Source organism: Temnothorax americanus, unplaced genomic scaffold (assembly GCF_048541705.1).
Source record: "Temnothorax americanus isolate GAGA-0224 unplaced genomic scaffold, ASM4854170v1 Scaffold2, whole genome shotgun sequence".
Lineage (NCBI taxonomy): Eukaryota > Metazoa > Arthropoda > Insecta > Hymenoptera > Formicidae > Temnothorax > Temnothorax americanus.
The window spans coordinates 3,260,341-3,275,724 of NW_027509338.1; the positions used below are offsets into that span (position 1 = coordinate 3,260,341).

At 39.5% G+C, this 15,384-nt stretch overlaps 1 protein-coding gene across 3 annotated transcripts in view; it reads left to right on the top strand.

Moving 5' to 3' along the window:
- The window catches only part of Nachralpha6 (nicotinic acetylcholine receptor alpha6), a 241,146-nt gene that overhangs the window by 152,126 nt on the left and 73,636 nt on the right, over positions 1-15,384 (top strand). For 2 of the 3 annotated variants that reach the window (XM_077404959.1, XM_077404957.1), the window contains exons 8-9: positions 750-944; positions 13,714-13,800. In XM_077404959.1, coding sequence (XP_077261085.1) covers positions 750-944; positions 13,714-13,800 — 282 coding nt within the window. The remainder of the gene's footprint in view (positions 1-749; positions 945-13,713; positions 13,801-15,384) is intronic. The other variant, XM_077404958.1, reaches the window with a different exon arrangement.

The following is a 15,384-nucleotide window of genomic DNA, read 5'->3' on the forward strand; positions in this document are numbered from 1 at the left end:
CTTTATTCCTTGGGATTTTAGTCTTCTCAAGACATACACGATACAGATACAGTAGCAAAAAGTAAAGAAGACAAAGGACGGTAAATAATATAAAAAGGGATATAAAGATAGTAATATTGATAGTGGATAGGCAAGCGCTTTATTATGTTCTCAGCAGAAGAACGTTATTTTAAAAATAATAGGATTTAAAATATGTATATAGCGAGCAAGAATAGAAAAAAAAATGCTAAAAATGCTAGAAAAATTGCTACGGGAAGTAACACGACGTGACTCGCTCGCACGAATCTTTCGGGCACAGGTTGCCACCCATGACTCGACGGCATCCACGAGTTCACGTAGCCTCGCGATAAAACAGATGGATGGATGATAGATAGACCCCACTTTATTCCTTGGGATTTTAGTCTTCTCAAGACATACACGATACAGATACAGTAGCAAAAAGTAAAGAAGACAAAGGACGGTAAATAATATAAAAAGGGATATAAAGATAGTAATATTGATAGTGGATAGGCAAGCGCTTTATTATGTTCTCAGCAGAAGAACGTTATTTTAAAAATAATAGGATTTAAAATATGTATATAGCGAGCAAGAATAGAAAAAAAAAATGAGGGACGGTCGTTCGCGGAATGTAATCGAGGAATGCAACCGAAGGGCGAACGATTACTCCCGCCGTACTGTTATATCCGTGTCGTATTTAGTCCCTCGGGCAGATATGTCGGCGTGTACATCGGTGCTGGCACTTTTTCCAGGTATGCCGGGGAAGAAGAACACGATAATGTATCAATGCTGCCCGGAGCCGTACGTCGACGTCACATTCACGATACAGATACGCAGGAGGACCCTCTACTACTTTTTCAACCTGATCGTGCCCTGCGTGCTGATATCGAGCATGGCCCTATTGGGGTTCACCCTGCCGCCCGATTCCGGCGAGAAGCTCACCCTAGGTAACGTAACTCGTAGCATGCCTTGCCTGCACACCAGCCAGACACACCCCTTCCTTTCTTTTCGGTTGATTCGTTGGAATTATTACTGTTCACGTGATATGTAATATATACATAGTATATATTTAGCTCTTGAAATAGAAGTTCATAAAACGTGCAGATATAAAGTAGTATGATGAGGTCACGTGTAAATTTTCTCATTTCTTAAGATTTTAATGTTTTACAATGTTGAAAAGTGAAATTACTTTTTAACGGATGGACGATATTTTAGTTGAAAACTTTGAAATTAATTTATCAACGGATAATAGTTTATGCATTTATCATAAATTATTCTACTTATAAAAATTCTCCTAGTTCAACTCTCAAATTGTGTTTCCAATTAGCGAGTGATATTTTATTAATGAATGGAATTATTTCGTTAATAATATTAATATTATATTATTAATAAAGAACATAATAATAATATTATTATATATGACGATATACGATTGTATATATTGCAAATCTACACACGTGTTATACGTCTTTACTTTTCTGTAAGTATACTTTCCGTTGATACTTTATACTCTCGGCGCCACTGCTGACTGTCCTACGTTTGTTTCGTTTTGACGACGGAAGGAAAGTAGTCAAGATCGGCTCTACTTCGATCACGGACGACCAAACGACGTCGCGCAACGTTTTCGTCGGGCGACTCTCGTGTAACGGCGATCTACACCAGCGAGACTCCATTTCTTTTTCCTCTCACGGATCACACGCACACTTTTCCGGCCGCTGTCGTTAAATCGTTCGGCGGGGCTCTCGATGTCTCGAAAGCTCTCGTTTCCGTATATTTATCGCCGACAACGGTGCGCATGCACTTTCACTCGCGTATCGATTAGTCGAACATACCTTTGCAATTACACTTAGCCATCAGTAGGAGTTTTATTGTCGCGTTATATCGCTGGAAAAATAGGAGACTGTTATCCTTCACATCAATTTCGACTGATTTAGGATATATCCCGGTATATATTTAGGTAGATAAATCATCTCCTGATCTCGATTTAATTGTGATACAGTGGGACGTTGTGAGAAATCTCGTCACAGACTAGGAGCGGTAGCTTCGAAACAACTACATATTTCACAATATCAATCGAAAAATCGATACTCCTCGCTGTAATATCTATTTCTCACGTGGGGTAATGTCGTCTTATTACGTGTCGATACGTTTGGTGCACGTGCGTTTCTTGCGCACCAGACGCCGCGCCAGTGCGGTCGCCACGTTACCTCGTAAAATCGCAATGTCTATGGGTAACTCCGACGTCTCTCACGGGCTTATACGTCCACGTTTACATTTACGAAGAGTCGTTCGAGGAAGAGTGCCGCGTGATTTGAATTTTGGATACGTCGGGCAACCAGTACATCGCGTCAGTCTGTAAGGGGCGCGCGCTGCATGTTACATAGCGCACCCGCGTATCTCGACATGTAAACGCCGTCGGTCATGCATATTTTAAAGGCTCCGCGGAATAAGCCTCTCTCGAACGACTTATTTGGTCCTGCAACGATGGTGGACTATGTGAAATATTACGCGCGCGCGTTTCCTCCATCGAGGCCTCCACGATGAGCGCCGCACTCGAATACTGGCCGATGGTATATATCGACGAGTTTTGACGTATTCTCTGTTCGAACGCGCGCACATCTGCGGACATCTACATTTCAACAAAATGTCCACGGGTGACGTTGAAGTGTTAAATCCGTCGGGAGTGACAAGTTATTGGTCATGGAGAGTCGAAGAATTCATAATTCCGAGGTGGTCTATCAATCGAGAGAATCGAATAGTCGACCGATAGGGCACCGATAATGCCAGGACCCTTCAATTATTCAGGATTAACACACGAATAACCAGCAGCAATCGCGGCTGGGCTCACTTTACACCAAAACGCCGAATGAACTGCATAAAATGACATCCGCACCCTCGTGAATATTCATGACGCACCGGCAGATCCAATCTCCGGTGCTCTCGATAGCGCATCGGGAAAAGTCGCCGTCTCTTCTCGTCCAAGTTTTTCATGTGTCAGAGATAATGGGATTTTTCCCCGCGGGGTACTTAGCGCGATTTTCCTAAGATCGCGTGGGAATAGTGAACGGCGCACCGCGCCGGATTTCACCCATATCAAGCTGAGGACCGTAACATTCCGATCGTTTCCACCAATCGATTTTTTTTAAATTCCTATATTAACTTTTCCGCGTCTCATGAATCCTCCGTCAGCGGTAGATTATTATTATTTTTTCTTTTTTCTTATTGATTTGTCTCGTGCGACTCCACTTTCAATCAGGCTTTCCAAACACGCCGCGGGAACGGGTGTGTGTATAATTTTCGTCTTGTGTCCGAGGCAATCGGTGGACTCGATAAAATCGGGCGAGATATCAAAGCGGGATATTAGAGAGCCGTTCCCGCCAATGTATTGACTCCAATTTCAAACTGGTTTCACAATATATGGTGTACACATACCCCGTATATGTACACCCCCATCCGTCGGCGTACGTGACTGTCGTAGTGACCCGCGGCCCGAATTGTCAATTCACGATACGCTCTCGATACTTTCTCACTTATCGTTAATACTACCTTCGTTCCGCGGTGGCCTCCCGTTATTTTTCACGGTATTAGTCGGAAATGCACCTCGGTAATTATGATGGATCCATTACGAGATTCGTGTCAAGTTTCTCTCGGCCGTTCTCTCATCTGTCATATTTAAGAGAACTTCCAAAAGCTGTGCGGCAATTACCGGGCGATATCTCTGTGCAGGGATGCTATATTTTTCCATTAATTTTTCCTCGGAGACCCCAAATCTCCGTCTAAAACTGTCTCTAATACAAAAACGTGTTACTTAAACACGAACATCGAACTGTTGTGCTTTAGTTGTAATTTAATTGTCAAATGCGATGTAAATATATATCGTCACACAAAGAAATATATTTCTTGATGTCAACAAAGTATTGCAAATGACAATCTCACTTTGACAAGTCATTTCGCATAACCGTGGCCGGTTTGAGAAACAATTTTCTCGTTCGTCGTTTCGCGGGGAATTGAATTGAAATTTCCCTGTAGTGCTTCGGTAAAAACGCGACAACCCAAAATCGACGTCGAGACCGATGTTCGAAGCTGTTCTCGACAAACGTTACGATGTTATGGTGTCAGAGACGAACTGGACATAGCGCGCTCTTTACGTCGCGCATTATTTTCGGTAGCTCGCAAAACGCACCGTGAAAATATTTTCTCTCGGAACTGTAGCCCTCGTAGACGCAGAGAGCCGAGTGCCGAATCGATATTATGCCGCGTGTAAATGCTGATTCAGAGATCGAAACTTTATTGGCTGTTACACATTCGGCTTTATTGTGACATCAATGAGTTTCGATTGAATTATGCTATAATTTAAATTACGAAGCGAGAAGAGAAATTTGAAACTTCCGAGTCCTCCCCCTGAGATGTTCGATCGAGATGCGGATTATGCATAAGATGTTCCAGAACCATTAGCCTTAATTCTTTGATCAACTTGGAGTAGATTTTCTTTTAAGTGAAATGTCGAGGCATTAAATATTATCTGAACTGTAAGCGATGGAAAGTAAGATACTTATTGTGAATAAATGATGTATTCGTCTATCTAAATTTTCCAGTAAATTATTTTTATTGAATTTTATAGTTTATAGTTAAAAAATTATAAAGATATATATATATAATGCTCTATGGTGGTCTAACGATGATTACTATTTCTTTTTTTGTGGAAAAAAGTTTAGTACATATTTCTCGTTAAAACAACTGTTATTAAATTTAAAATTGGACATTCTGTGATAAAGTATATTTTAATATATATATTCGTTAATACCCTTTCGCACATAAATCGCGATCTCGATATAATAAAAAATATGAATATACGATCGAATGAGATTCACCGTTGTTTCGTTAGAAATTGACAATATTATTATTCAACGTCATGTAATTTTTTTGATATAGACAGCAAAAAACAAGCAATCCAGTCATTCTGTCGATGGAAGAGACAAGAAGCGAATGCGACCTCGTATATAAAATACCTCGTATGTAAAAATATATAAAAACGAAGATATATATATGTATGAATACGGATAACGTTCGCATGCGCGTTGTGTTTTTCACGCTTTCGCGATCTATAAAGATACCAGACGAAAGTCAGGCAAACTATAATCTCTGTGAGTTATATGTGTGTTTATCTATCCGCGGTAGATAAATCTCGCTCTTTTTGTTCTGTCTTCCTCGAAAGCGAGCCGCCTACTCTTTCCTAACATGCTCCCTCTATTTCCTAATTTCTGTTCGTATATCTAAATGCGAGCGAATCTTGGACGCATTGTCAATCGTTATCCCCGACGTCCCACGACCTAATAATCATACTAAAATAAACACCATTAACGCAAGTGCTCGGCGAGCTTTCGGTGCGTGCAATTTGTGCTTGACGTTGCCGACTATGGCAAGGTAACAGTGAAGCCTGGCATTGCAACGCGGCTGTATGCGAGGTACCTCATTATCACGTGTCATACTTCATATGGTAGTTCCTGGATATTACAACGACGAAATACGTTCACGTCCATGCACATGCATTGTGCGAATGCCTAATCCTTAATCATTTGCTAAGCACTAACAATATCTCCTCTGTTTCTTGCCAATCTCGATGATAATTAAAACCAATCTATTTGCACAAAGTTCGACACGAGCCGCGTAATTCAATTGGATAAATCGATTAAATACTTCTATTATAGAAGCCAGCTATCATTCATCAAGTTGAAATTAAATTTCCGAGTTTCAGAACGGTTTTTACACAAACGCTCGTTGCGTCAGTATCGTAAAAATTAAACGAGAATAATTACACGTCGGCGTAACGATTTATAGCTATGGCGCTAGAGTTTCGTTTTTCTGTGTATTTAATAATAGCTCGTATCAAAGTTAACCAAGTGAAATCGAGAAAGTATAAGAAACTCCGCGTCGCGACTTTATCTAGGTGGATTCGATAGCACTTGCTGCCTTATTAAGGATTCTCCTGACGTACTGTCGCACTCTTTCGCAAAGTTTTTCCTACGCCGCCCGCGCCGCGCTGGATAGATGAGAAATCGTGAGCGAGAAAGAAGACGCGGATAACTTTTGCCGGCTACGCAGCCGCTGTGTCGTTAATCCCGCGAGATTATCTTCACGTGCGCGCCGACGCAATTTCTGGTGACGATGTCATTAGAGTGAACGGGCAACTTCTTCGATGCCGACTGGTACTTCAACTTTTGGTGCACGCTGCTCTTACCGCCACAATCGCCGATTTTGAGCGTGCCGTTCTGACATTTTACGGAATTGCCTTGTCAGCGCAAATTTCTCGTCGATACTAAACCAAATACTTCTTTGCCGTTATTGGAATGTAAATCTATCTCATGTATTATCAAAACTGTTACATTTCACAAAATACACAAATTCACATTTGACAAGATTTTAATTGATATTTACCTGTAAAGAGCCGTACATTTCTATAATCATTCGGAAAATACGGGAGAAGAATCAAGATTAATTGAGTTTTAAAGGCGCTCGTTCTCACGAACTTTTCCTATGAATTATTCTAATCTGGTGTCTTGGCTCCATTTTGCACACTTCCCAATTCCCAGAAGAGAAATGTATATAGATTTCCTCAAACTTACCTTGCGATTCAAGGTATTCTGCGGGGTACTTAACATCCCAAGAGTCTAATTCATAGGAACGATGTTACCACGAGAATTAAACGAGCGAGTGTGTCTTGAAAATTATCATGATTACCGTTAACCTTTGTTGGCACGATGCGATAATATCATGCGTAAAAGCTCAAACATATTAAGCAATTTAATTTTAATTCCATGCAAATAATCCGCTTGAATTTCACGAAGACGACAAACATGTATTACTCGTTCCCTTAATGCGGTAATTAATTCTTTTAATTTTATTGCTGTCTAGAATACAATAAAACCGTTCATTCTAAGTGCTTTACAGAACGCGGAATGCAAAGTACTTTACAGAATGCAGAACGCAACGCACTTATTGTTAGTATAATACAAGTATAATAGTATTCCGCGTGAAAGGGCTCACGTAACGATGAGCAATGTTATATCATTCGGGAGACCAATAAAGCGTCAACGTCCGCGACCCAGTTACAAAATTTTTACTTGGAAAATCTGTGGCAATTTCAACCACAACTGTCAAGCGTCGCTTTATGAAACCGGTGAAGTAATTTAAATCCCGGTGTCGCAAAGACGCGACTTATGACGGGTGAAACCGGCAGGGGTGCAATCTATACCGATGGGTTTTCCGACGGAGCAGCCGAAACTCTTGCGGTATCTTTTCATAGCACTCTCCTTATTTCCTCACCTCTGTCCCATTGTTTCTGCTTCGTCTTTGGATTTCCTTTTGTCTAAGACGAGCCTTTCGCCATTGTTGCTTCACGTCATTCGTTCTTCTTTGACGTTCAGTTGAGCGCGCTTTAAAACCCAAGTAAGATATTACTGTCACTTAAGACGCAAGAACCTCGTTCTTCTCTCACCAAAAATTCCAGCAACTCGATAAAATGGGTGAAAACGTGAAAATGATGCTTCGGGATAGTTTTTCTTGTCCGAATGGAAAACTTTATCACCGATCACTTACTAATGTTCGGCCGATCATATTATATTTCAACGTAAATTTTAATTGGAGCCAAATAAATTAAAGCCATAAATTTGATCCTAACATACATTCGAATTACCTCCTGACAACATAAAATCCAAATAATTTGTAAAATACCTGTATATTATAAAGATCTGTAACATACTTTACATATGATAATTTACAATGTGCTTCGAGTGACTTTTTATCGAGAAATTTTTGCCGTGTACATTCGATTTATCAAAAAGTTCCATTTCTCCTCGCCCTAAACCACATCTTCCTGTTTCTGGACATCTATCTCCTCCATCCCGCGTAATTAATCATTGGCGAAGTCCAGGATATCTTGCGCGAATCCGCTCTAACGTCCGACAGAACTTTCCTTCGCGAGGATCACACGAAGGATTAGGGACTTTGGAACTTTCGGTGCTTCAGGTCACATTTATCTCGGGAATGTCGATACATCCTGGTCATTACAAATTTCCGAGCATCGATAATAATTCCCACATGTAAACGCGAATCTAATCCTGCGACGTCCGTTGACTCGGGAAAATAAGCATAAGAATTATTGTATGATCAAACGTTAGCGTATATAATTTAATCTTAAACCTGTATGATGCACAGTCGTTGAAGTTGTTTTTATAGCGTTTAGGGGGATACTCGATTTTAATTGATCGAACTGTCAATTAAAAGTATAAACTGGCATCATTGCAAATTACACGACCACTTCTGAGCGCTCTGAATACAGGTGCTATCTCTTAACAACAATGTCGCGTCAACTACACTTGGTTATGTTTAAAAATGCGCGCAAACGAAATTTACATAACATCACGCCGCTATAAATTCTGATAGGACGGGGGGGAGGAGGGGCTCTGTTGTGGCCGCTCGCGAATTTCATTAACCGGATAAATGCGAGAGAAATGCTTGCGCTGCGTTGCTAACTCGCCCTTGTTGAGAGCTGTGTTTGATTGAACATTATCATGACAAAGGGTGCGACGTGGGTGCCCATGTAACCGTTCTGCCTCGCCCTCTTGCCAATAAACGTGACGTCTTTTATATAGACATAAGAATATAACAGAATTTAGTGTGTAAGAGGAAAAGAAAGTAAATTGCATGCACACATACACACACACACACACACATCCACGTTTATACCATACTTTGAGTTTTTTAAAAGATGAAAAATATAGGATATAAAATATACGGCAAACAGAAATGTATATACAAATATAAAAATACAAAGGTAATGGAAGATAACGATATACAAAATGGTAAAATGAACTAAGAATAAAATGTATAATAAATTTATATAAATATATACGAGGTCGCAAAATATCGCAAATAATCCATAAATAAATAAAACAAAGTGGTCTACCTGCGAAATTGAATAGCGATAGTAAGAATGAATGCCGAGAGATGCCTGGCATCCCCCAAAGGCATCATCTTACTCGAGAACAAGTGAGCGTTTCGTGCACCGTTTCGCTAGGAATGAAATTCCATTAAGACTGGTTGCATGATTCCCGCGGCGGTTATAACACTTGTTACGCGGAGAGACTCGGATGGGAAATCAACTGAAACGAAGTTGTAGTGAAAAGTCTGAAAAGTTCTGCTCTTTGTGATTTATTGCGATTAAGCGGGACGCGACGCAAGTCGTAAACTTGTTGTGTGCATGGCAAATTTCAGAAGCTTCCCACGTGGCAATTAACGGGCAAATGTTGTACCATTTTGAAATAGAAAAGTACTCGGGAAACGTGAAGATACTTATTGCTAGTTGGAAAAGTTATAATGATTATTAATATTTCTTTTGATGCGCTGGAGAAATCTACATTGACTGTTTCTCGGTATTCTTTATATTTACGCAAAAGGCAGTAATACGCTGCATACATAAATTCAACGAAGGGAACTACTATAAAAAAAAAATTGTCGCACAGTGCCAGCTACACGAAGCGCTCGAATCTACTTTAACTCTTTATGTCAGAAATTTATCATTGTTTTTCCTAGATATATCGACTAGAAGAATCTTGGCACTTGTTTTCCTAGTATCCGGATGAATAAGTACATACGCAAACATTACATATTATTTCGCATAAATATACGATGGCCGTGATTTGCAATAGCTGATTTAAAAAATATTTCTCTAACACATTTAAAGAAAACAAGTCAATCGACGACAGAATTAAGAAACGTATTATTCTATAATAGCAAATAAAAAATACAATTCAATATTTTAATAACTGAAACCTTGGAGAATTATTATACGTTATGACGAAATTATAACGAAATTATAATAAAATAAAACTCATAGAACTGAAATTTAATATATTTTCTAAATATTTTTCAATGACACACACAATTATATGATTGTCACAACGATCAGCACATGGTATAAAAAGAATGTAACAACTTAAACAACAGAGGTATCGAAAATTTGCAGAAAATTTTTTCTTATAGTGTATAAAAATTAATTTTTCATCTTATAATTGTTATTATCATATTTATCGCCAAATTATCGGTATATTTTCTATCGGCAAACTTTCACATCTCTGGAATAATAATATAATCTGTCATGCGCGACGTGCGAAAGCAGCTCGTGCGATCAGCGCTTCTCGCCTACAAATCTCTTGGATGGTTTCGAAAAAGTATCGATCGCGCACGCGTACCGGTATTCCAGCGAGCGCTCAGGTCTAATAGCAAGGAACTAATTGGTCAGCCTTCCTCAAGCTCCGCGCCTTCCCCCGCTGACCGACAACCCCCGATGTTATTGGCGGTTTGCCATCCACCGCGGACGCACCTTGTCGCGGTTTATGTCCGTCGATCTCATCGAAATACGGTGCTCTCATTCGATCGTATCTCACTTAAACGTGCCATTAAACGAATTAAAGTGCAAGTGAAAAGTACAAAGAAGAAGTTGCTACCGACCTTAGGTATTATTGAAGGAAAAATTCCTCGACTTTTACACGATCTTGAAACGCCTCGCGTGACTTCCGATAAATTTTGTGTTTTTTAAATAATTGAATATTTTTAAGACATGCTCATTTATGGTATTCTTTTCACTACTTCCAATTTTTCCGAATTGATATTGTGTGTAGCCAACTTTAAATATCATTAAAGAAAAGATTCCTCGACTTACACGATCTCGAAATGTTAATATCGTAATCTCACGAGACTTCTGATCAATTTTGCGTTTTTAGATAATTGAAGATATTTTTATATAAGAAATGATCTTTTTAAAAAAAATCTTTTTATTACTTCCAACTTTTTCATCAATCAAAATAATATCTACGATATCTATAATTTGACATAAATTGTTTATTGATCGATTGCTCATGGCTCAGTTGCGCGCGTTTCCAGTTAACTTCGTCGACTGCGAGATCGCGAGATTCGTTCCGGAAGCACTACAGCGGACGCGTCGCATATTTCATTCTTTCCGATTTGCGAGCGACAATTTAATGACGACGGCAACTCATCGACTGGCAGAATGAGTCCACTGTACCCCACAGCGAAGTTTCATGTAACTTAATTACGTATACATGCATCAAGCTTAATGACTCATTGTCAAGTCCCCTCGCGCTCCAAGAGCCGTCGTAATGCTCCGAACTTGGGGAATTAACTCGCGACATCACGGTTTGTTAGTTTCGTTCAAGGAATATCACGTGATTTCGCATGTCCTTATCAGAGTGAATACATACGGAGAAAATTTTCTCTTAGAATTTACCCTGAAATCATGGTAGTTGTGGGACAACATGTATCCACCAAGAATTTTATGTGCGAGCTATTCTGATTAATATCTACCATAATAAAAAGTATTAATATCTATTGCATTTAGGGCTGCCATCCGTCCGGTTTTCTCCGGATTTGTCCTAGTTTTACGAGCGTCCGGGGACGTCCAACTTTAAAAAATTTAATTGCTCCGAATTTTATAAGTTTCTTCTAACAAAAAAAGAAGTTTTAATTGCAATTGGAAAGGGTGAAAAATATGTTAAAAATTTATGTATACATTTATAAATAACATTAATAATTGTTTTTAATTTTATTTATTGTAAAAATAATATTTTTGTCTTTCTTTTCTGTGATGATTAAATCTAGATCACTAACTCATTCAAGTGTTTCAGTTGATTTTATTTATTATAAAAAATATTATTTTTAATTTTCTTTTTAATTTTACGTTATAAATTATAGGTGTCCGGGTTTTAGTCGTAAAAGTCTGGGGTTTTAAACCTTTCAGTCCTAGGTTAGTAAAATTACAGATGGCAGCTCTAATTGCATTAAAATATAAAATATGTTTGATTAATTTTACTAAAATATATCTATCTAGAAAATTTCAATAATTTTTCAAAATTTAACAATCTGCTTGGTAATTTTTATCACGTTGTTTGTAAAATGTCTTTTGTATATTTCAAAAATTCCTTGGTTGCCAAGTTGTCCCAAGTTTGTAGTGAATTCAAGGGTAAAATATAACAAAAAATTATCTCCGTATATAGGAACAGGTCATCAACGAAGGTATAATAAGGCCCGATTATCTTTAGTTAGTTATCTTTTTATATACGTAATGATATCCCATAACAATAATGTAATAAAGTTTCTCTTTCTGTCACGCATGACACAAGCAATAATTGATTCAGTCAATATATAAAACATAAATAAGAAGGCTAATTTTTCAAATAATTCCTAGCTAAATTTTTAATATCTTGACATAATTCTACAACGAGAATTTTAGTCTTTAAGGATCATAAAAATTATATGCCTATTTTCACTAAATTTATTTTAATAATTATATATTTTGTCCAACTCTCTTCTAAAATATGTGCTCACTGAAAAACTTTATTATTGCTAAAGGTTAATTGCAAATTGTTACCTCCCATAAATATTACATTTATACTTTTATTCCTATATACCATATCCTGCACAGAGTAATAACCGTTCAATTAGCATTCGATACTGAGTTCTTAATCGAATTATTCGGTTCTCCATGAATTTATATGACAATTCCAATTTCACCGGACCCAATCAGTTTGCGGTCGGACCGTCCGTTTCACGCGGACAAGAGTTGTCAATCGCTCGCAGAAGTTCCCAATTCTAGAGAGGAGCGGCAAGATAATCGAATTTTGCTGGTCACTTTGAAGGCTGTTACGCAGTAATGGAGTTGCCGGCGACTTATGCGGATTCACCAAAGTCGCCTAACGTTGCGGATCCTCCGCAAGTACAGCCACAGCGCATCTTTGCGCTGCGCGCGTCCGCTACACGTTCCGAACTTTGCGAGCTAATCCCACCCTTGGAAATCCTGCCGGGGGCGAGTAATCTACATATGGAATACACGGGATTCGATTGTTCGCGGTCGTCCACACTTAATCATGCGAGCGAGCTCACAGACATGTCTTGTCGAATGTTTGCGCAGAGTCGCGTAATCCGCGCGGTCATCGCACAGATTCTATCGGATCATACCCGACATTCCTTGTCGTCATTAATATCACGTCGTAATCAGCGAGTATTGGTTCATCCACAAATCAGTCACTTCTGTATTGATGCAGCGGATTCTCGCCATTTTTCTCACGTTACATTTCTAGCGAGTCTGTTAGAAATTTACGTACAAAATACATTCTTCGTACGACATTGTTCTCAAAATAAAACTACAAATGCAACGTAGCGTAAAGAATGCGATAAATAATGGCTGAAAAAGTTGGTGAATGTTAAATTTTCACATTAGTAGGATCGCATCGTTTAAACTCTATGCGTACTTCTCCGTGGTCGAAAATATGGAGATGTTACGGTATAACCGTATAACTTTACGAAAGAAAAGTCCATAAATCGCATCCCAGTTCGAGCTGGGCTCACAAATCAGCAGATATCAATCGGTCAGATCACGATACGAGAATGCGAATCAGAAATTGAAACGAACTCAGAAAATTTCGGACAAGGGAAACTCGGAAGTCTGACTTGCATCACTCAGAGAAATCACTCGACAGTGATTGTACACACGATTTTATCTCGATCTCCACCCCCTCCCCCAGGCGTCAACGGCCTAATGAACTCTAAGACCTAATCTAGGTGCCCTAGAGATCCAAGGTAGCACGTTAAGCCCGCGCGTTGCGACGCAGTGTTGATGTTTAATTTTTTGGACCTGTTCAGGAGTGACCATTCTGCTGTCGCTGACAGTTTTCCTGAACCTCGTGGCAGAAAGCATGCCGACGACTTCGGACGCTGTCCCTTTAATAGGTACCTATGATTGTCAACCAACGGTAACTCGCATCTGGCAAGCGTGTTTTTACAGTGTCTGTACATACATTCGTATGTGTATATATATATATATATATATATATATATATATATATATATCCGTGAAACGCGTAGGGCGCGCCGCGATATATTATCTAACGATGGCTGTATTTATTCAACCATTACGCATATTGGCAATATACGTTACCGGCGATGAAATATCATAAATTATTTATACAAATGTCAGGTGGAATAAATGTACAGACTATTAAATTATTCTTCCATTCGCTGTCAAGAAGGTATACTCGACTCGGAATAAGTGAGTTTAATAATTTCAAAGTAACCCTATACAAGGATTCCACTTAAGTCTTTAATTAATTGCTCAATGGATGATATAACGGCGCGCCCTGTAAATGTATACCTTCGCCTGTTTTTGCGCAATTCCTAGAAAACCTCGACGAGAAGTAACCAAACAGTAAGGCGGAAAACGAAGACGACGGATTACAAAGGTAGTCTAGAATGTGGCAAGTGGATCGGTCCTATATCGTTCGGGTAATGAACGCTCGAAGGCAAGCTTCGCGAATCAGGCACACCGAAAAAGGGCAGCTCGATTACTTCTCGAAAGAGCTAGCGTGTTCGGGCGACCTATCGCGTCAACAGGCTGCTCAAGCTCGAGTCAGAAACGTGGTGGGGAAATAAAAGATCGTCGTGGGAGTCAGGATTATACGTTTCCTGAAAGTCGATAGCTCCTTCCCTATTCTCTGTCCTACCTCCCAAGCCTTGTTATCCCGTAATTCTGTCTCTAATTTCTTCCGCGTGGCACGGGCCACGCTTAATTTAGATAATTACATTATAAGGTTGTTTCTTAAAGCCACGCCGGAAGCCGAGTAGAAAGTTAGAGATCCATCAATCTCCGCGTTGTTTCGCGGAATTATTTGTGCGACGAGTTTGTTCAAGTTCCGCGATTACGAGCCGCATTGCAATCCTTTTTTATTTCGCACGGGACGGGACGCTGCTCCTCCAGGCGCGTATCACGCGAAGAAAACAGCTTCTTGTCACGGCGATTCCGGAGTGTATGCCGCGCGTATAAGTTTGCACTAGTGCAGAGCGTCGTGAATGTCGCGAAGGATCACGTGGATCAGCGTTAAAAGCTTCCAAATCCCACCACCGGTTTATCGCAGTTTAGTGGTACAGATCCGCTTTCTCGTCGGAGAGTGATACGAGGAACATCCGATCTCTGTTCAGACTTCTAACCCATTAAGCTCGTCCAATTGAATTTTCCGTTTAACCTCGTTCAGATGGTCCAAATTTTAATGGAAAGAAAATGTTTCTCTTTATCAAGAAATTCGAAAATTACGAGAAAAGGCGATTACGCTTTTACCATTTTGTCTTGAGATCTTTCTCATATTTTTCCTCCCGGAGTAAGAGAACGAAAGTGCGTCGCGAACAAATTGAGAAATATAAAACGTTGCAATTATTGTTTAAGTACTTTAAGTGAATCGTTCGATCTAAACGACGTTCAATATAGACAATGAACGATACTTCGCCGTGAGATTCTGGAACGCGTCTTCTCCCGTCGGAAAA